Here is a 22,786-nt window from a genome sequence, read left to right on the forward strand (position 1 = left end):
CCTCAGTGCCCACGCGACGATCCCAAGGTGCCCTGGGTAGCTCGCGCCTCTGTCCCCGCCCGGCACGGGCGACTGGTGCCGGCTTGCGTCGGCAGCGGGAAGCGGTCACACCGGAGGTGGGTGAGAGTGCGTGTTCCACGGGTGGTGTTTGGGACGACACGTCCGCCCAAGTCTGCCTTCATCCACCACACCTGGTGAATCACTTTTCAGACAAACCTGTGCGTCTGTGTCACCGGCACTCCAGTTTAAAGGTGTTTTGGTGGCCACCTGCTGCATGGGGCAGGCAGGACAGCATTCAGCACTGGGTAGCCAGCTGTTTAACGGCTTCTCTGCAGGTTTTGAAAATTCTATACTGATTCAGGTTCAGCCTGCAGCCAGTGATATGCCTCCTAAATTATGACTCCAGCGTGTCAGGAGTCAGGAGCCCCCTGAATTCTCACTGCCACATGCTATGGGTGTGACTCTTATGGTCAGGTGTGACTTTGAGGTCATGGACAGGCATGGCATAGCCCAGGAGCCTGAACCTTGGTTCAACCCATAGTGACCTTCAGAGGCTCTTCCAAAAGGGTCTTTATTGTTTTGGAGTGGGAATTAACTGCACAGAGGAAAAAGGATGACTCTCTATACTGATGCAGAATTAAACGCAGGCAAAGAGACAGGCAAGAGAGAAGGGATACTCCCCGGGAGCATTCAACTGGAGTTCTGTATTGGGGGACAAAAAAGAAATTAGCCAGGAGATTGATGTTGGAGAATGAATGTGATTCGTATATTATTAATAAAAGAGGTCTCCCCACAAAGGAAATTCCCATCTTGGCCCAGTGATGTAGCACTAAGTGGTAACTGATACATGAAATGCCAAAGCCCGTAGATCTCTAGTTACACTGGAGTAGACACTCTTTGGGGCTTATAATTACAGGGAGTTGGCAGACATGCAGATTTCATCTTTGAGAGAGAAAAGGACATTCTGCTGTCCTGCCAATTGTGATGACTAAACTCCGTGCCAAGTGGGACATACCTTCCAGAGCCTTTGCAAAGCAGCGTTCAATTCTACCTCAGATTCTTTCTCTCTTTGGGTTTCTGAAAATGAACTAATAAAATATTTGTAATGGCACCTGCAGCAGTGAGGCACCTCAGAGAGAAAAGCCAAGTCCTGCCTCCCAACCACAGGAAGGCACAGTCAAGAAAAAGCAATAGGTCAGAGCTATGTAGGAGGGAAACAGGAGAAATTTCATAATGGCTGGGGCACAAATGGTAGCTCAAGGACAGCTGGTATTTTTGGGCACTGCCCTGACTGTGAGCACGAGTTTGCTCTCCAGAGCCATCCTAAGGGTGTGGATTAGGCACTGATGTACCAAGCCATGGGGTAAACACGGTTTCTCAGGCATTCTGCTGAAGGCAAGATGCACATGCTGGCAGGGGACATCTGTATAGTCCAGACCTGTTGCAATGACACCTGGAAAGTTAGACCTGCCCTCTGTTGCTCTTTTCAGATTATCTGTGCACATTTTCTCTCTGATTTGTAGCACTGAGATCAACAGCATCAAGTCTGGCCTTGGTGGTTATGCTGACTGCCAAGGTAGAAGATGATCAGCTATCTGATATTTAGTGAGACATCTCCACATGAAATATGTAAAACCTGTGGGCAAAAGAGCAGTACTAATACTTTTTGGCCAAATTCTGCTCTCAGTTACACCAGAGGAATGCAACTGAAATCAATATGACTTACAGGAATTAAGGACAGCACATGGTTTGGGTTTTTTTGAGATGACATTTAGATTCTAGTTGCAGCTATTAGGGCTGGCCACAGACAAATCTCAAAGAAAAGTAACACTGTTGTTTGTTTTTCTTCCCTAACTCCAGTGTCAGCCCCAGTCTAACAAAGCACCCTATAATATTTGCTTAGGCACTGAATTTGTTAGCCTAACTTATTTTTACTGTTTATCCCACGTTTCTGTAAAAATGTGTAAAAATAAAAAAATCTGTTAATGCCAAATGTTCTCAAATACTCTTTTTCACAGGCATAGTATACACTAGGAAGAGTTTGCAAGTATAGCTATGCTGGAATTTTTATATCAATAAACCCCTGAGGGGTGGTGCAACTCCCGGCAGCGCACTGCTTCCAAGGATGAAATAACACATCCTGGCAACTCAAGTGGTCTTTGCCAACAGAGCTGCAAGGCATTTTTTTTTTGCTGAGACAGAATACCAGCAAAAGCTTCTCCTGAGAAACCAAGCAGGGACCGCACGTTATCCAGCTGCTTGGAATGGTTACCTGGGATGCAGGAGACAAGTCCCTGCTCTGCCCAAATCAGGGGCATCAAATCTGAGTTCCTCCTCTAGCGAAACATTTCCCCAGCCCTGGCCCTGCCGGCTGCCAAAAGGTCACTCTGTTCCTCTGTGCTCATCTGTCTGAGCTGCTCCAGGACAGTTCGATGAACCGGTGGCCAGGATGGGAGGCAGGAGAAGCTGGACGTTAGTCAGGCACCACAGGAGCTCAAAGTGGGGTCTCCTGTACCGCCGGACATCTCAAACACCAGCCTTTTGGCTAGCCTCAGGGGGAGAGCATTGTCTGATCTTTAGCAGAAACGCTTGTTGGGGCCCAAGTAATCTTTCCCGACAAGGATTTTGTTGCAAATGATGTGCCTCCATGAAGAGCACAGCTTTTTAAAAGTTACCGTTTTCTGACACAAGCCCATACAAACCCTATTGCACTGAAGAATTTCTGATCAGCTCTTGTGAGCTCAGGAAAGGCCAAATGACCTAAGGGTTACAAGGTGCCAGTTGCAGATAGTGTTTCACATTCTTTCTTAGAAAAATAGTTATGAAACTACTGGATTTTTTCCCCCTACTTTTTTCTGTATCTCTTCCAATGCAAAATACTTTGTTCTCCCAGTGGAAACCAATCATTTACTAAATATTTAGTGTAATTCATATCTCTGTCTCTCAAGTGGGCCAGTGTTTACACTTCAAAAGCAAGAATCTTTCTTCTCATGCCATAGTCACTCCATAGAAATAAATAAAAACCACAGAACCTGTACAAATCTTTGCTGAGGCACAACATTTTAAACACCTTATGGATTAATGTTTATGGAGCCTGTCAGAGCTTTAAAACCACAATGAGAAAGAAAGGTTTTCTTCAGCTCTGAGAAATGATCTTTTTGCCTAACATCAGCCCTAGACTGAAAAAGCCTTGGCAGGTTGTTTGTCTAAGCAGACAGGTCCTTATTCAATTGTTCATGATGTCTTTCCACTTAGTTCTTGCTATAAATTTGTCTTTTTGCCACCCTCGTTACACTGTACCTCAAGTGTGCCTCAGAGACATGCAGAGCCAGCAGCTCACCACTAACTCAGCTTAAGGGGAAATGCTAGCAACAAAGACCAGTCTGCCAAAACCCATGAAACTTGCTGCGTTTTGCCTCACTTTAAAACAAAACAATAATATTGTCTTTTCTCTAAAGTGGTAAAGCAACACATGCCCAAAAGAGTTCTTGACATTACACTACAGGATTTTTTAAGGGTTTTGAAGAAACCTTGGCACTTATCATCATGTTCTCCAAAACGTATGACTGTTAATTAGTTTAGTAGTCAGCAGAAGTATAAAAAAATGATTGCAGGAGGTGCAGCCAGTGGCTTTTGGTAAGGCAGTGGGATGCCCATGAAAATCACAGCCTCTAAAATACTGAATAAATCCAAAAGGAGAGAACCAATTAAAAGCAGAAATGCAGCCATATCCAATACCATGATAACCTGCTGTTTCACTGCTGCTACCGTGTCTATGAGAATGTAACTGTACTTACCAGCTGGGCAAAACCAGCTAACGAAAATCATAAACGTGAAGAGAAAAGGGCATTTTACTCAAAGTGTGATTTTTTTTCTCGAAGGTTTAAGTGAGCTTTGTACATTATTTGTCAATTTTTTCCTCTTTCTGAAGGGAGTTTAGTAAGAAAAGGTGACTCTCAGTGGACTAAAAGCCACTGCTACCTATTGTAAAGCAGACTTTGGCTAGGTCAAGCATAGCAATTTTTACAGACAGCAGCATGCTGGTAGTGCCACTTTCGCACCAGAAGTGCCTGCTCCTCTGATGACCTTCAGAGGCAACCGAAAACTGCCTGAGGCCTGTCTGCTGCAGACCTGCACTCCCCATAAGGCCGGTTGGGCAGCTGTTCCTGCTCTCCCCCAGTTGTAGGGTCCTCCACACCCTCTTGCTCACATTTCCAGTATTTCACCCCCTCATCACCTGCAGATGAGGCTGTTGTTTGTAGTCATGAGTTATGTTTTCCCACCTAGCACAGAAGACTTGTTCTGGTTTTCCTTGGACAGTCATTGAGGGCAGAAAGAAGAAAATACACTTTTCCTCCTTGTGTGCCCGTTATGAGGAGGGGGTAGGAAGGAAGGGGAGAAGGGATCAGGAACAACTCGCCTATGCCTGTTTGCTTTCTACTTCCTAATTTCTTAAAAGGCATTAATCTCTGTGCAAGGTGCCTCAGTAACAGCGCTGGAGACTGAAGCCCTCTGTTGATGTACGAGGCAGGAACGGTGTGGGAGGGGACAAGGGTGGCTGCCCTGCACGCTCAGGCGGCTTCGCCTCCATCCTGTCCTGGGTTGATCTCTGTCGGTGGAGACAGTGTGGCTCTGGCACTGGCCCCATTTAGGCTTTGGCATCTGGGCTGAGATTGCTCAGTATGGTGAAGGCTTCGCAAACACTTTGTGCCCACAGGTGGCTGGCTTGGGACCACGGAGCTGGCTTTACACAGGGCTGAGGAAGAGGCATGAGAACGTAATGGTTTTTGGGTTAGTATGGCTTTACAAATCTGAAATGGCAAACTGGTACACAATACAAATGTCAGTGCTGGGGACTGGAAATAAGAAATATTCATGCACTTTACCTAGCTTTTTATTCCACATTTAGGACTGCATGAAATTTCCACTGGTAAAATACCACACTTTTCCTGTGAAAGCATTTCCATTTAACTCCACAATGGACCTCTTCCTATTCTTCTGAGAAGCAATGCATATGGGATGCTGGAGTAGCACATCTCTGACAGCTGCCCAGGGATTTCCCAGAAAGACGACTTCCTACATTTTCACATTCAAACTGTTTGCTCCTTCTTTTATTTGCAACTATAAAGAACTTCCTCTGGAAGATGATGAGCCATAGTCTCATAGAGCAAACAGGTAGTAATAGAAAAATAAGTCTGTCCATAATACTAATATGAGATAAGCACATTCTACTTTTGTGCCAAATGATTTTGAAGCTATTTTATGACTTACACCTGCCAGTGTTATTTTGTGTTCTTATTTTCTACTGTATCCTGTGTCATTTCAGCTACTCCACTTGGCTCTCAGAAAAGCATTCTACAGCCAGTATTTCATTGTAATAGCTGTTTTCTTATATGATTTTCATGGTTGGTGGAAATCTAGTTAAAAGCATTGGCAATGAATTTATCCCTCCCCAGACAGAGCTCCCCCGCTGACATTCCCCACACTTTGTTTCCAAGGCACCAAGAATTGTGCAGAATCACATGGTTGTTTTCAGAAGATCAGGCAGCAGACTGAGTTTGTCAGCAACATTTCCAAAAGACTATTTATTTCCTCTTTTTCTTTTTTCTTTCTGTCAGTGCTCACATCCTTCTTGCCATCCCAGGTGCTCCTTTAACTCAGGAGCCAGTCGTTTCTTCAGGGTTTGGTCCTGCCCCAGCCACACCATCCCAAGTTCCACACTTGGGTGAAAGAGGAGCACCTCTGGCCACAAAGCTGCGGGGATCCAGGAGGGTGATTTAATGCGAGTGAGTCAGCAGTGATGCTTCTCTCTGCGTTGCAACAAGCAACCTCCTTCTGAGAAGTCTAAGAAGCGTGCTGGCGTCGGGTGGGGAGAGCGTGGCAGAAGTGCGTTCTCTGACAGATGGGAAATGTACTAGTGCTGCTCTGCTCGTACCCCACAAGATGCAGAGCAGGGTTTTTTTGTTGTTGTTGCCCTGAAGGATTAAGTCCTCTTCCTCATACTGACTGCTTGCTAAAGCGTGATAAAACTCCACACTGTAAGGTCTTATAATGAAAAATGCAACATGCTGAAACTGGAAAGTCTAACTGAAGGGTGACACTTTTCAGAGCTATCTATGTTTCCCAAGAACAATCAGCCACACATGGGCCTGTTCCTCCACAATTTTGACTTTACCTCTACATTGTCTCCCTCTTCTAAAAGGGCAGTCTGATAACTTTATATTTCATAACGAAATAATGTGTGGGCCTTGGTGTTTTGTGATGAGGGTTTGGCTCACCTATGTAGCTCTCAAAAAACAGCATCTCAAGCCCCTGGTTCCCATAAACACTTTTAAACATTCCTCCCCATGTTTCATGTGGCACAGAGCACAGATCAGTCATCAGCTGCTTGCTCATAGCTGTGTTAAAACAAAATGCACATTAAAGAAGTTTACAAAGATCATTTTCTACCTTAAAAAAATAATTAAATGAATGAGTAATTTTTATGTTTTGATTAAGAACAAAGAGATTACTTACCTCTTGGACTCCATCTTCCTTACTACTCAGAGCAAACACAAAGAAGTAAGACAGCAGAAGGTTTTATAATTCCTTTAAACTAAACATGTGATATATGTGGGATTTCACCCATATCAAGTATGAAAACCTGTGAATACAGGTTAATGATACCACAAGGACAGTAGGGCTGGAGTCTTACATCACTGTTTGTGAGCTTTTAATTCATATTCATATTAAAGCCACGGGAGACTTGCCATTGATGTTGGTTGGTTTTGATTTAGTACCTTTGTTTATAAGCAGCTAAGTGATAATGCTTTACAAGTAAAAAAATTAATTACTCCTATTTTGTTATTATTTGCTACGGGCCCAATCAGTCTTTGTCACTGACCAGGACTTCATGTTGCTCAGTAATGCAGAAACATGAGGGAGGAAGGTAGGCCATAGCCACAGAGCATACAAATAACTGTTCTGTACTTGTTTGCATGTCTCTAAGTGCCTGCGTATACTCTAGATATTATGGGAACTGCTTGCTTGACTTTTAATATTATTTCCCATTATTTTTTCAAACTTTAAAAATGAATCAAGCATTTCATATACCTCAAACAAGGCTGCAGAATGCATTTGCTGCTTGAGAAACAGCAAACTTGAAAAGCAGGTAAGAGCGCAGGGCAATTCTTTAAAAGAGGGTACCAGGAATCCTTAGAAGAAAAAGAATCTTGTTCTAAGAATTGCATTATCCTCTGCCAAGCAACACCTGATCCTGCTATGAGAAGCAGGCCCCTGAACACTTACATACCCCAGCCAAGTAACACAGCTTGGATCTAGCGGTCCATCCTTGTCATTGCAGTACTGCATTGAAAGCTAAGAGGATTTACCTTCTGTAGCCTTGATAGTTCAGAACCAGATAATTCTTCCTTTCTCACGGTTAGAATTTCCAAGATCCTTATTGGAACAATCCTGTTGAATTTAATGCAGGATGGTAAACTGTCCACAGGATTTTAAAGGAGCCTTCACAATTCTATAGCAGAGAGAAAATTCTCTTTTGGTTTTCCTGACCTAATTAAAAGGATGAAAAGAAAGCATTCATGCTCTAGTAAATTCTGCTGAGTATTTCCTGTATATTTGGATCCACTGCTGTTAGACTATAGAGTCTTGCTCCATGAGGCTCATTCATCTAAGCAACATGAGTTGCTTTCTACAACATTCTGGAAAGACTTGGGGGAAGAGGAGAAAACGTGGGTCTTGTTATGAGAGCAGAAGTGTAGGACCTCAGGAAACTTGGGTACAATTCCTTATGTAGCACAGATCAAGTCTGGACATGGTCCTGGTGTAAGGTGGCAGCTAGGTCAAAATTGACTGGGACACATGACCCAAAACATATCTGGCCATGGGGGCTGAGGACTGCTCTTAGGATAAAGCCACCACTGACAAACTACAGCAAGTAATGTAAACCAAAAATTTCCTTCAGTGGCATCTATGCAGAGGGAACACTCACAGTGTATGTGAATGGACCCATGAGTCCTTCTGGAAATCTGTCTCCTTTTTAAATGGGAGATCAACACCTGTAAGGAATACTGATATGACTCTCTCATAGTCCTTCCCCAGCTATAATGAGGAAAAACATTTCTTTCCCTTTTTATATCCCTTATCTAGTCAGACTGGAAAGTCTTAGAGGCAGGTAGGTTTCTTACCACCACGGTGGTGGCTGGAAGTTCTGCCTGTTAAAATCACTCTGTCTTTTACATTATAAAATGCTATTTTCAGTTGCTTAAGCCTTGCCAGTTTTTTATCACTTGGTCTCACATTTTCCTTTAAAAAATATTTACTTTAGGCTGAATTATCTTCTGGGATGGGGAGCAAGGAAAGGGAAGAAGAAAGTTTAAGCAGCATAGTCAAGTCTCATTTGAGAAAAAAAAAAAACTGGGGAAATGACAGTAGACAAAATAATAGTGTATATTTTGGCAAGGCATCTTTATTTTAAAGCCATAATGCCACCAGTTTCTGGACTCTAGGCTTCCCTTTTTGGAGAGTTTTGGCCTTTTGGCTATTGCCAACTCTGTGGAAATCCACTCAAATTTGCCTAACTTAATAAACCCTCAAAAACCTGCAGCTTGTTTTTATTAGATGAATTTCTCATCTATTCTGAGCATGGATTCTTTCCTGCAATGTCAAATCCAAACTGCTGTGCCATTTAGTAAGTCCTGACAGATAAACCGAGAGCAACGGGACCGTCTGCCGTGAATTGCCTTTGCCCAGCTGCATGCTGGCAGTGCACAGGAGGGCATTGAGCTGAAGGTGGAGGGACTGTGAGTTTAGCAAGCTACGGAGAGTAGCAGAAAGGAAGGCAGGCATGGGGCTGTAGGGCTGCTTGATGATGAAGGGGACCTGGACCCGAACTGGGAAACAGACTGGGACAAACTGGCAGAGAAGGAAGAAGACTGGGAAGATCATTCTGGAGAGGTGAGACTGACTGCATTGACAAGGCAATGGGAAGGAGAGGTTTGATGAGGGGAAAATGGGACTAGGTACATGTGGAGAATAACTTTAAGGTGTGAAGGATGCTGGAGTCACGGTCACAAGAGTAAAAGCTCCTTCTGGCTCTTACAGGGACATCAACATTGCCAAGTTTCACCACCTCCTAGCTGAGAGGCAAGGGCTGTGAAGCTGGCAAAATGTCCTGCGCTACCTACTGCAGCAAATGGCAGTCTGCTATCTCTGTGTGAGACGTCACTAGTTTGAGACTGATGGAGGTCTGTGTGGGGCAGTGAAGGGTCCCAAACATACTCTGACCTGGGCAATGCCATATGATAGCTTTCTTCTCTTTTTCTTTTCACATTTAAAAAGGCCAGGAAATATTATGGGCCACGCACGCACACATGCATTCACATACTTTGTGTTGATAATTGAGTTGTTTGAAACCAAACTTTTTGAAAAGGGGGCTTTCCAAATCCTTGTGACTCTGGCAGCTTAGCTGAGACGTAGAGAAGCTGTGACTGTTGGCTGCATGCCTTGGACGTCGTAGGATTTGGAAAAGTCAGCAGTAGATGTCTCAAGTAGGGCACCCAAGTCTGTCTGTAATTAATATCTACTTCTCTACACCTTGGTTCACTGTGCATGCAGCTACTGCTCTGGAGAGCGCGCTCCATCCTGAGCCCTGGCTGAGGCCATGTGTGACTGCCAGGGTGTGACAAGCCAGCAAGGTCAGATCTGGACCCTTGGGGAAATTGTCACTGTGTGCTGGAAGTGTGCCACTTTGCAGCCTCCCTAAAGCCCTTTCACGCCCGGGTCCTCTCCCACAGCTGCGCACACCCTAAGAATAAAGCAAGCCCTGCTAGCTTGAGCCTCCCTGGTAGCACCACTGAGCCGTGGGGACCAATGCAGGCTGGCAGCGAGCCACAGGTTCTCCAGGGAGGAGCAGGGGGGGCCTCCCCATTGACAAAATTGCAGTAAGGAGGGTTTCTTTCAGGCGGGGGGAGAGGAGATCCTTTGGCCGTTCACAGCAAGGAAATAATAAAATACCGCTATTTGGCTCCTAGAAGATAAGCGAGAAACACCGCAAAACTGTCGAAAGGAAGGTTTCACCTGGCGTGTAACTGCACGTGTAGTGGAAGCCCCGCGGCAACCTGCATCTTCCCGGGGTACTCCCGCCCCGGGCAAACAGGGACCCCGGCTGCCGCCCCCCGCCAGAAATCTGGTTGCCCCCGTCCTCGCTCCCCGCCCCCGGCGGTGCCCGGTGGGCCAGGGTCGGGGTGCACCGGGTCGGGGGTGGGGGCCCGTCTCACATCCCCCCCGCCCTCGGCAGGGGGCTGCCGGTTATTTGTACGTGTTGATTCATCAGGAGGCGGGGGAAAACAAGCCCTGCGGGGGGGGGGAGTGAGCCGGCGTCCCCCCGGGAGCACCGGGGAGGGTTAATCGGCGAGGATCTGTGGGTCTGGGAGGAGAAAGCGGAGGCCGGGCTGGGGAGGGGGGAGGATAAGAGCAAAAAGGGGAAGAGCGGCTGGGTGAGGTCGCACACCGCCAGCCTCCGCAGCCGCTGCCGTGCCTCCCCGCGGCCCCCCGCCGGCGGCGGACACCGGAGGGGTGGTGTGGGAGGGTCCTCCCTTCCCCTCCCAATCTTTTCCTCCCGCTTCCCCCGCCAAGGGGAAGACGAGGCTGGAGGGGAAAGAAGGCGACCCCCAGGGCTAGGTAGCAGCCCGTCCGAGGCGGCGGGAGGTGCGGCGCCCCGGGGGAGGCGGCGGGGTCCGGCGTATCCCCCCGGCAGTCAGTGCCTGCGCGGCGGGAGGGCGCCGTGAGAGGAGAGGCTGGGGAGCATCCCCGAACCGGGACTGCCTCTCTTGGGAGCGAGGGAGGGACAGAGAGAGGGAGAAGCTGTCGCCTCTCTGCTATACTCCCGTCCCCAAATCTCAAGGGCTGGGGTGGGGAAAAAGAAAATAGAGGACCTAAGCTGGGACCTCCCAGCGGGAGCGACTGAAAAGGAGCCAAAGCAGGCGTCGTGCGGGGGGGAGCGACACCCCAAGGACAGTCCCCCTCCTACGCTTCCCGGAGCCGCTGGGCGCCGGCCGCCGCCGCCTCAGGATGTGGGTGCCGCTGCTGCTGCTGCTGCTGCCGGAGCTGCTCCCCGCCGTGCCGGCCCAGAAGCTCTCCGCCCTCACGGTAAGGCCGCCCCGCCGCTGGGCGCCGGGCGCTGGCCGGCGGGCCGGTCCCCGGGGCGCACCTGAGCGGGCTATGCGCTCTCCCCGGGCGGCGTGCGGCCGCCCCACGCCCCTCAGGCGCCGGGCAAAGGGCTGCTTCCCGCTTTTGGGCGGAGGACGGAGCCCCCAGCAGAGGCGGGGAGCTCCGCCGCGGCTCCTCCGGCAACGCGGGGCGGCGAGCAGCCGGCACCGCCGCCCCTTCGCGTTTTTCCAGGGGAGAGCACGGCCCGTGGCAGCGAAGTGGAAGTTTACCGTGGGTCTCCGCAGAGCTTCGGGCCAGTGTTAATGTCCGTGTTAATGCTTTTATTTTCCTGAAGAGGAATAATGCTGCAGTGAGGTCTGCTTTTGGACCGTCTTGGGTTGACCCGATTTTAATTTATTTTTAATTATAAAGCGACGTGGAACAAGCCTTTTTGGCTATTCCAGGCTCCATGATGCTAAACATGGAACTCTGCGTAGAGATGGGTGAGCCAATTCATTAGGCTTGCTAAATAAGCCATAACCACTTCTCTAGCCAAGACTTGAGGTTTGCAGCTAATAGCTCAGTTCAGTCTTCTTGTAGAGCTTGCAGTGTTTGCAAAGCTATAATTAATGCAATCTGTAGAAATAAAAACATTTTCCTGAAATGTGTTTTTAAACAAGTGCTTGAGTAAACATAACGGGCAGCGAGTACCCCTTTCAAGCTGTTTTTAAGTGTTTTGGTGAGGGCTGTGCCCTTTAGAGTTTGTTAGGCTAAAGTTACAAGCTGTTGCAAAGTGAAATAGACCCTATTTTTGTCTCAGTCTTTCAGAAAATTTCTGTAAAATACTGAGAGTTGTTTTTTGCCTTCTTTTTTTTCCTTTTTTTTTTTTTCTCCTTTTCTTTTCTTTTTGAGTAAGAGGGGATAGGGACAGCTCAAGGAGAAACGGTGGTGGGGGATGGCTGAGCTGTTCATACCTGAAATTCTTCAGAAAAAGTTTTGCCTTCTCATCTAGTTTTTTTGGAAATGATTTGTAGATTAGAAGCTGCTAACTGAAAACCTTAAAGGGATGAGTTTGCTTCATGAATTTTGTAGTGTGTGGCATTTGAAAGTGTGGGACAGATAAGTCAAGTGATTATCATCTTTTACTTTTTAAGAACCTCATTGGAAGCACCCTTAGACTGTCAGGTGATATATACTATTCTAGTTCACAAATTAACGTTGCAGTTTAATTCCAAGTTCACTTTCACAAACAGAATTCATGAGATTACATGTTATGGTCTTTCTTCTGTACATAAAAAAGTTCTAAATATTAGTATAGAAGTAAACTGGAAATGCTACCAACACTTAATTTGTCTAAATGTAAAGCAAGAGTGATTGTGACTGTTATATCATCTTTAAATGATACATGACTCAAATGATGCCAAAGCCTTTTAATAGATGTAAATCACAGCTGAATGTAACTGTCATTCAGTGAGTGGTTGCCGGCCTCACAAAAGGGAACAAAAATCTGGCCGACGGCACTTGGGCAAACTCTTTAAAAATTAAATGTCATGGACTCATACAGATGTATTTGACTTCACTGTTAGCTGAGGGATGTCTGAAGTCCCTTCGTTCCCTCTGTCACACATGCAGAGTGCGTATTATTCCTTTCTCTACTTTATAGTAGCATGCATCTTTACGAACCATGACCAGAAAAGTCAATCCCGGTGGAATCCCCACTGTCTGCTACCGAAAAGGTAATGGCTTTGGAGACTTTAAGCTTTCGGACTGACTTAAACCTGAATATTTTGGTAGAGGTAGCTAGCCTGTTTATTAGGGGACTGTAGGTAGTGAGCCCATGCTAGTTTTTCTGCTGACTATTACAGAGATGGCTAGCCCATATGAATATTAGGCTACATTAGAAATCCTTCCGTAAAATAGGCAATGAAGAGTCTGATACCCGTAGGAAGAAGACATCACACACACTCTCATGCAGACATAATTTTTACATCTTTCCACAAGACTAAACTTTGAATGAGGGAGGTTTATTTCTACTATTTGTGTACTTCCCTATTTAAACAACAACAAAAAACCCCAATGCTATTACAGCAACAAATACCACAGCACTAAATCATGCTTTACTCCTGCAGTCATTTTGCTTGTAGCTCATAGACTGTATAACCCCTCCCACATGTATCTTTCCCAAATATTCATAGGTAGTATCTGCATAATTATAAGGAGAAAGAAACTTAGGATGTTTAAAAAGACCAAGGCGATATATGACTTTTATCACCTGCTGTGCCATCGTGTGATGACAGAGAACTACCATTCTTTTCTACACATCAGATGAAGATTTTATTTGTGGTTGGAAGAATAACAAAAGACCAGCTTTTTCATAAATAACCAGAGGCCACAGGGACAGAGCATGTTTCACTGTGGACCTGAGTTTCATGAAAACTGCAGGATGATTTCAGGGAGAGCATGCACATCCCTGAGAGTATCACACTGTCATGGATGGTAATACCAGGGATACAGTCTCCTCAACTGTAGTGGTAAATCTGCCATAAGATGAAGCTTAGCAACCTCGTGATAATAAAATTGAAGTTCCCTCTAGCAAAAGCCACTCTAAAGGTCACTTTTAAAAAGATGACTACATGGATCAGAGGTTTTTTCCTTGCCTGGGTTTTGCACAGCTCTGGGTTCTAAGCAACAAACTGGATGATGGCCAGTCAAGGAGGAGGGTATCAGCATCTCTCTCTCTGTCTTTGTTTTTCGTCTGTCTAAACAGATTTCTGGACTGTTTTAACTTTTATGTCCTTGCTAGCTCCAGAAGCAGAGCAAATATTGCTTTTAGAGAAGACTTCCTGTAGTTTACAGAGCTGTATCCCCTTTTAATAAGGAATACATTTTTTGAATTAGATTTCCCTTAAGCAGAAAACCCCACAACAACCACCTATCTATATTTCAGGTGATAGGTGATTTTCAGATGTTGGAAGCTTTGCAATAGTCCAATAGCAAGAAATTACAGAGTTTTCATGCAAATAACACCTCCAAGAAATTTCTGATTGCCTAACAGTCATATGTGACTGCAGGTCTGCAGGGACTGATGAGCATGTGGTTTCCTACAACCTTAGTAATAGCTATCAGGACAATTTCTGGCAAGTGGATGCATCAGAGTAGTCAGCAGGTACTTGAGATACATCAGGCAGACTACAGTCTGGTCCCCTGGTCCTCACGGCTGTATCTAAAGTGAGTGTATGAGTGTTGTAACATGTCCCTCTCTGCCCAAATTGTAGACCCAGCCATAACTCGCTTGGGTCCCTGCCTCTGTGCCAGGGTAGAAGAAGACCATGAGGGGTGGGCTGATGCACACCGGAATCTTTACTGGGGAGCCAGGAAGTGCACTAGGGTCCAAGAGTTTCAAAGTTCTTGTGAGTTCGCTGGGTTAGAGATAGCCCAAAGCTATTTTGAGTTTGTGCCAATCTTGGCCTCGTCATCAAAAAATACTCTTTGCTAAAGTAGCTCCTGGACTCTTGTCTCCTGAGTAGGAGCATATTGCAATAACAGACAAAGTGAGGGGAAACATAATATTCCAGTTCGGAATTGCTAACTGAGCCACAGGGATGCATGGGGGAGGAGAGCGTTATTTAGTATTATATTTATTGTTATTTCAAATAAATAAACATTGGCAACAGAACAATGGCTTTCATTCTGGGAAGGTAGGCTGAGAGCTGTCTCATAAGAAACCATGAGATCTGGAGGGACTGTAGCCAATTTGGCTGCTCCCAGTTTTTCCTCCCCTTGTGTCAAATACTAATGTAAAACATTCTTACATTCCAGAAAATATCTTAAGTAGCCTTGTCCTTTTACCTTGTTTATGGAAAGGCAGGTAATAGTCTGCAATTCTTCTAACACATTGTTGGAATGTTTTTGCAATGCTGTGTTTTTATTCTGCTCTGTGAGATGCACCCATTCTTTCTGGATGTATGAAACCGATGAGAGCTGAGTCTTGTTGGCATATTAGGGGAATAGTCATATCTTGAGGATATAGGTACTTTTGTTCTGAAACACAATGTTTTGAAGAAAGCTCATTTTGTTCCTCAAATAAGTAAGTTTATGATCACTACACTTACCACCACACTTACTTTGGCATTGTTTATTTTGTATTTTTGGAACCATCAGATTAGCTTTTATCTCAGTTGCGGTGTTGTGTGTGTGCATGTACTTGTACCAACAATAGGACACAAGTGTTTCTTATTTTAAAATCTTGATGACTTATACCACAAACTATTTAATTTTATTCTTTCAAAATCTTGCTGAACCATGTGTCCTTCTCAATACAATATTGATCTTAGATTTTACAAAGGAAGAAAGTTTGCTTGAAATCGCTGCTTGAAATGAACACCTCTGCCTGTTAAAAGTTCCTTTCATCAGAGGCTGAATATTTCAGGGAACAATTGTTTTCTTTTTCTCCCTTGGCACATGCTTTGTGAGTATTCAATAGCACTTAATGCGCTGGATAGCTTCCACAACACTCACCAATATAAGATGGACCACTAAGGTAGTCCAGTAAAGGGAAGCTAAACACAATCAATGCTTTCCAAGTTAAGGACCCATTTGGATGGCGCCTGCAAACCCAAACATTTGGAAAAGTTACTCTAATTGTGACTCAAAACCCAAGACCATAAATAAAACTGTAAGTGGCTCCAGATCCTAACAGCATTGTTACTGCAAATGGGCATTGGTACAACCAAGGGTACATCAGCTCTGAAAATAAAACACTTTCAACAATGCTTCCTTGCAATAAACTCTCAAGACACTTCTCACTAAAGAAACAAAAACAAAACCTGTGAGGGTTATTATGGAAAGAGTCAGCAAAACTTTTGATCAGGGCTTAGAAGTAATTTTTCTGCATGCAGCCAACATAAGCTGTACCTTATCACGTGAAAGACATAATGAAGATGGCAGGTTGACTGCACACCCATAAGATTTTAAAACTAGAAGTGAAGAGTAGAAGTAAATGTGGGTAGGGAGGGAAGAGCAGGATTGGGGAAACAAAAAGAAGTAGATCATGCGTATTTTGGCCAGTTGTGATGCTTTTGTCCCCCCCCGATTGCCCACTGAATGCCTCGAGGAACAGCCATGTGTATTCCTTGACAGCTGGCAGACCTCGGGCTTTGGTTCATTTTTAGAAGCCTCCAAAGGTTTAGCTGCTATCCAAAACCTATCTGAACCGTGTTGGTTTGGAAATCAGGCTACAAATCTTTTCAAGATCTGGCTCGCTCAGGACTTTGCTAGTGTTTCCATTTCTTCAGCCAGACCAGCCTCACCACAGGCGCAGCCATTTTCGTGGTATTTTGGTACTTCCATTTCCTGTCAGGCCTGAGACCAGGAAGTGCAGAGGCGCCTGAAAATTAAAAACTGAGTAAGAAAGAGTGGAGATCAAAGACCTATTTTTGAATGGCAAATGAAGGTCTGAGTTTGGTTCAGGAGTGGCATTTTTCATCTGAACAAATTCATACGTTCTTGGGGAAGCTGCAGAGTGAATGGAGGTTACATTTTGCAAAGGACTTGGGGATTTGCAAGTATTTTTCTGTTTTCTTTAGGCTCAAACCCAAAATTCTTCTTAATTTTTCTGGTTGATTCAATATTGTGTTTTGAGGTAGATTTTCAGAAGGTTGAGATGAAAGATTCTCAATGAAGGTCATTTCACAGTAAAAAGTTAGAATGCTTTCTTCAGAAAGAATATAGTCAAAATAGCTTTTGACTGTGAATGCTGACCTCCCCTCCTCTGCCCCTCAACTGTCTTCTACCATAAAGTTCTGGGGATGCCCGTCATTTTGGTCTCAATGCTCCGGCATATTCTCATCGGATATGCTTCTGCTGACATTTCTCTCTACACTTCCGGTTATTAATTGATAATCACTGCCTTCATATTTATCTGCAGTGATAGATAAAACACGTTCCAGTGCAACACTGGCTGTGAGCCTGAAAAGAGGAAATGCTTCAGGAAAAAACTTATAGTTTACGATATGCTGATGTTACACAGAATAATTTGTGGCAAAGGAAAAGGAGAGATAACTTAAGACGTAGCAATAAATTGGCCATAAGCAATACCTAGTAATTCTCTTCAGGAAAAGAACTGAGCAGAGAAGAGCAGGTATAGCATAAATAACTGCAGTTCTTCCAGCACTTTTTCAATCTTTGCCTAGTTGCCTTATCTGCATAGGGAATTGGTCTGAATTACAGCCATTGGCATAGTGCAATTGTGTGTATGGGATCCAAGGATACAAACTTTGGTGATGGGGAGGTGAAAGCTACCCAAAAGCATATGGGCTGGCATTTAGATTGGTGTGGTAACAGAGGGTTTCTTAATATGACTTTACCAAATTATGAGTGGTCTTCAAAGAAGCAAAGTTAATGTAGTATCACGTCTTACCACAGAACCCGTGAAGTAAGTTTCTGTGGAGTCAGTCCCCCAAACCGAAGTTTGAGCCAGTCCTTGCAGAAGAAATTGCCTTGATGAGTTAGTAACTGCCCTTCGGTGAATTTTTTTCCCCTTTTTATTTTATTGTGTTTTAAAAATGACCACTAAGTATTTCATCAGCTGCTGAATACCCAGGCTAATAGAGAATACGTCCTAGAATTCTCGTCAGGATGGAAACAGAAAACATTTCCTGAAGGCGATCCTTTCCAGCTCTCTCCTTGGCTTGCTCATTATGCTGCTAGAAGCTTGCTCAAGAATGTTTACCTCATACCTACCCAAAACCTAGCTTTTTTTTCTTTATTTACTTTAGGCCGCTTGTTCTGTCACCTTCTGAGTCACTGAGTAAAGATCTTTTTTCTTTTGTGTTACCTTAAATTTGTTCTGAGGATGTAATAGTATACTTTCCTGTCTTTTAGATGTTAATTTTTAAACTGTATACAAATTAGCTGTCATACATGTGCTATAAATCTTTGACTGTCTGTCCTAGAGCACCTAAAGAGTACTTACGTGAAAACACAGAAAAATTCCATTGCTCTGGAATGCTCATTCTTTATTTATGCCATGGCTGCATGTGGTATTTTACAGATTTTCAGGATAAAATTGCTGTTGTAAAGTGCTCACAGTCTTTTGTTCAGGCTGGATTTATCATACATTTAACAATATTCTGACCTTTGGGCAGTATTAAAGCAAGATACTGTCAGTGAATAAGCAGGTAAATGCTCAGGAGAGTTCTGTACATTTTTTGAAATGAAAATAATGTCAAATAAAGAATCATTTTAAGGTGATCAGGATGGACTCACTGTAAGCCATATAGCAAGCTGTAGTACAAAGAAAATCTACAGACTGGGAGTGTGTGTGGATGTCAGGCAGGGAAGGCAATGACTCAGTTTCATTATCTTTCTCCTGGTCTTATCTGGAGTAAAGCAAAAGAGTGGTCGAGCTCAGTGTGAGTAAAAGTCTGCCATTGAGTCTCATTGCTACTTTGAAGGAGGGAGAGAAGGGAGGGTGACATTTTGGTGGACACACAAACCGTTTAACAATATTTTAACTATAACACGACTACGTGAACAGAAATGCTGTTAAACCAGACCATGTGTCTTGAAGTATCACAGATGTGTGATCTGCCTGGGATCTAGATCACGCAATCTAGAGAACTGATGCCCAAGCCTCTTTCTCTGCTAGGTTCTGCTCTTTACAGTGGCATCTTTCTGCTAATGGTAGAGCTTAGGGTCTGGGACCGCTTTTTGGAGAATACAAGTTGGAAATACGGCATTGGCAGTGTATCAGAAAGGCAGTAATATTAATTTGCGATAATTTCTTCTCAACGAGGCTGATAGGTGTGTGACATGCTGGCTGTAGTGCTTTTGCTTTCATCCTGACTTTCTATAGGCATCCAAACACACTGGATTCCTATTTGGGAGGTTCATCAGAAGGTGAACCTAATGGTCTTAAAAGGAGAGTTACTATCAGAGGCAGGTGTTGTAAGGATGTGTTGAACAGGGCTTCCAATTCGCTCTGGTTCAGTTGCCTCAGTTAATGTACTTGTCCTCATGTCCATCTGTGTAGGTGAAGACTTATTTATGCATTTAATCACTGTTTTAATCAGTTAATCTCATTCACTTTGGCACCCACATTGATGCCACTTAGTGCAGCCAAAGGGGTGCCAGTGAAGCTGACCCAGGCTCTGTAAGGTTATATTTGTCAAGTGCTGCAGTTACTGTGTGACATCTTTTTATGCCAATAGTGCTGTGTAGCACTGCTAAAGGCCAGAGAGTAGCCATCATGTGGACTGATGTGCCTGTTAAAGTGAAAAATCAGTGTAGCAAGTGTCACTTTTTAAAGTCAAAATTTCTATCCAAAAAATGGTATCGAATAAGTGAAACCTGGTCCCAAGTATGCTACACTGTAGCAGAGGATAGCACAAGTTCTAAAGACACCTTGATCCCTACAAGAAGGTGCAGAAATGGAAAAGACTGGCAAGAAAAAACTAAAGAAGATTCTGCCTTGACTGTATGTTTATTTGTTTAGTAAATTGTCTCTGGTCTGTAGGATGGCTAACTTTTTGGGAGGCAGCCATCAAAGACTTCAGAGACGTCAGACAAAAAGCAGAGATCTTTCTCCATTTCTCCTGTCCATTACGTTGCAAATACTTACGCAGCATCCCCAGGGGCAAGGAGGTCACCTGTCTTCTTCTATGACACTTTAGGGATGCACCACCGGAGGGAGTGCAAGAGTAGCACGGTCTGCTCTCTTCCCTCTAGGAAGGGCTGAAAGTAGGGGAATCCCGTGTTTCTCTACCCAGATGGGTAAGTCTGGAGGGGAGGAGGGGGAAAACTGGCCACCTTCATTTTTCAGCACTTGCCACTCAGTTGTCCATCAGATAGGCCCTCAAATGGGAAAAATCTCAAGAGATTTTTTCAAGAGAAACTATTGAAAGGTGGAATACAGTTCTGTAAAAAGAAGGTGTCCTTAATGACATGGCTTGCCTTGACACAAATTAATCATTAGCACTAATGAGAGCTCAGAGCAGCTGGTGTGGACAAGAGGGAAAATACGGCCTAACATATGAGCTGCTCTTGGCTGTGGGACTCCAGAAGGGGTTCAGCCTGCAGAAAGCATAAGGCCCGTTAATTTCATTGTACATAGCCATACTGTTTCTTTTTGCAACATTTATTACATGAATTCTGGTGAGCAAGACAAAACAAAGTGGACAACTTATTTTCCACACTGTATTTAATAGGATTATGTTTCAGACTGTGTCCTCCCGGGAAGGCAGTTTTCAAGCATGTCAAATTTTTGAGGGATTTCAGCCTAAGTGGATTTAGTTGCAAATCTGAACTTTATACAGGAGGTTTTATCTTTCCATCTTTTTTTCTCCTTGAAAGGTTCCATGAATTACATTTCTGAGAGAAAGGGAAAGATTTTTTTTTGAAAGAAGTGTTCATTTGGTAAATTGCTCTTCTGTTTAAGTTTCCCCTTTCCAGGTGCTGAATGACTCCCAGAGCAAAAGCTCTGTCATTGCTTAGTGATGGACTTCCATTAGTTTGCAATAAAATTACAAGGCAATATTCATGCACTGATAATTGATTTCTTTCTGAAGGAAAAATGGCAAAAAGCAGAGCTCAGATATCTATTTGTCTGCATCTAGTGCAGTAATTTTCTCCATTGCAAAATGGGTATACAGTGCTGCTCTTCTGAAATGTCAGTGTTTTACATTCACTAGACACAAGAACAGGAGAGATGCAAGGCAATAGAGATAGATAAGAGTATTTCCTACTAGATGGCAAAGCCAGATCTCACACCAAGATGAAATGGCTTGAATATTGCTGATAGAGATTGCTTTATGCATCTGGGTGGCTGGTGACAAACCCACAGAAGCATAGCACTGCTGGTTTGATAGAGTAACTGGTGAGATAATCACAGATTCACAATACACGTGGCATTGAGGTAAAACCAAAGAAAAGGGCTAGCAGAAACCCTGCTGCTAGAAGTGACCCCAGAGGACCTCAAAACTGACATCCTTTGTGACTTTTGGTTTTGATTGGGCTGTCTCTGGCCTCTGCAGATTTTGCTCCAACCTTCTCCTTTCCCATACAGTTGACCTTCCTGCCTTAGTACATCTTGTTCCCCAGTGTTTGCATATCTTGCCTATTTACGGACTGTAAACTCTTTGGATTTGTACCATGTTTTGGTCAGAAGAGCCTCATTCTTGGTTGGCCCTGTTGGTCTACCATCGTTATCAAGTTCAACAATAAATAAGAGTAAATCTTGAATGGCAGCTGCTTACAGACAAGGCTGAACTCAAATAATGGAGGGTATACAAATAGTGGAGTTAATTGTGGAGTGGTGTCCACAGCCTGGTTCTTTACATCCTTTACATAGTATCCAGTCTGGCTACTTTGTATTGACTTTCCTGTTGTTTGTTTTTTTTTTTTAATGGAGTGTACCTTTTGTAAAGAATTAGGGCAACCAATTCGGCACTACTGGAGGAGATGAGCAAAAGGGTCTATTCCCCTGTCTTGTCATGCCGCTGGCCAAAGGGGATCTGCACAGTGCGGAGGGCCAAGTGTCATCTGCTTGGTATTTCCTGACTTGCGAGAGCCTAATGTTTCAGCCTTATCACTGCCCTAAAGCTGGGGTTCTCGGGCTGTGGTATGTGTTTCCTTTCATGGTGGAAAAACTCTTTCTCCCCTAAAGGAAAAAAAGCCCTGAACCAATGCAGCCTGGTCTTTCCTGCAACATATAAAGGGAATGTTTGGATGCCTCTTCCTATTTTTGCATATAGCTCAGCGTGAAGCTGGAAGCTTACCTAACTACTGCCCTTCCCTATGTTTTCTTGAGGGAGAAAAGAAGATGGATCTGAATGCAAGATACTTCCATCCTGTAGAGGCAGACCAAAGACCTGAGAGCTCTTCCTGCTGCTACATTCACCACCTCTTGAATGTACTCTTTTTCTAGCAGCAGCATGAAGAACCCTCTGGAAAACCTTGCCCAAAGGCTCTCTTGACAACCTCAAAGAGGTGTCAAGCATTATCAAGGAGTACAGATCTTCTTCCTACAGGCTACCTGGGGCTTCAAAATGTTATCCATCAGCTGCAATAAATTCCCTAGATTGCCATCTCCTTTCTTAAGACTACCCATGTCAATCATATATGTGTATGCAGGGGTGGACTATATACATTCCCATGCAATGCTTTAATTAATTTTGTTTTCCAATGATGACTGGAAAATCCCCATATAAACCTAAAATTTCCTTGGGGTTAATAACCCGAATTTCAGATTTCTGTTCCCTCAAGTTTATGCAATTTGATCTGACCACTTTGATCTGAATTTTTTTTGTTTGTTTGTGTGTTTTGATCTAAGAAAGGGGATGATGGATAGGAGTTTAGTGTTAGTTTTCTTTTGACAAGTTTTCTAAGTTTTTCTCAACAGGTTTTGAATGTGTTGGAGATGCTGCAGAGCCACTGTGTTTGACAGTTGATAAATTTTTGTTATCTAAAGACTGAAAAAAACACCATCTCCCTTCAAATCTCAGATCAGGTCCATTTCAGGAACTGCCTCAGGCAATAGTCGGTTTCATTTTAGTAGCTCTCTTGACTATCATCCTAAATGATGAGAGAGTAGAGAGCTTTTACTGCTTGAATTGCTTATTATGACAGAAGCAATCAAAAC

The 22,786-nt window shown here is 44.1% G+C and overlaps 1 protein-coding gene across 1 annotated transcript in view; it reads left to right on the plus strand.

The window, feature by feature from the left end:
- Positions 1-10,957: 10,957 nt before the first annotated feature.
- Positions 10,958-22,786, plus strand: part of SMOC2 (SPARC related modular calcium binding 2) — a gene marked incomplete at its 3' end in the record, with an annotated part of 144,692 nt that continues 132,863 nt past the window's right edge. The window contains exon 1 of the mRNA XM_081998145.1: positions 10,958-11,148. Within this exon, the coding sequence (XP_081854271.1) occupies positions 11,071-11,148 (78 nt within the window). The 5' untranslated portion in view covers positions 10,958-11,070. The remainder of the gene's footprint in view (positions 11,149-22,786) is intronic.

The sequence above is a fragment of the Phaethon aethereus genome (genome assembly GCF_964289735.1).
Source record: "Phaethon aethereus genome assembly, chromosome: 3".
Lineage (NCBI taxonomy): Eukaryota > Metazoa > Chordata > Aves > Phaethontiformes > Phaethontidae > Phaethon > Phaethon aethereus.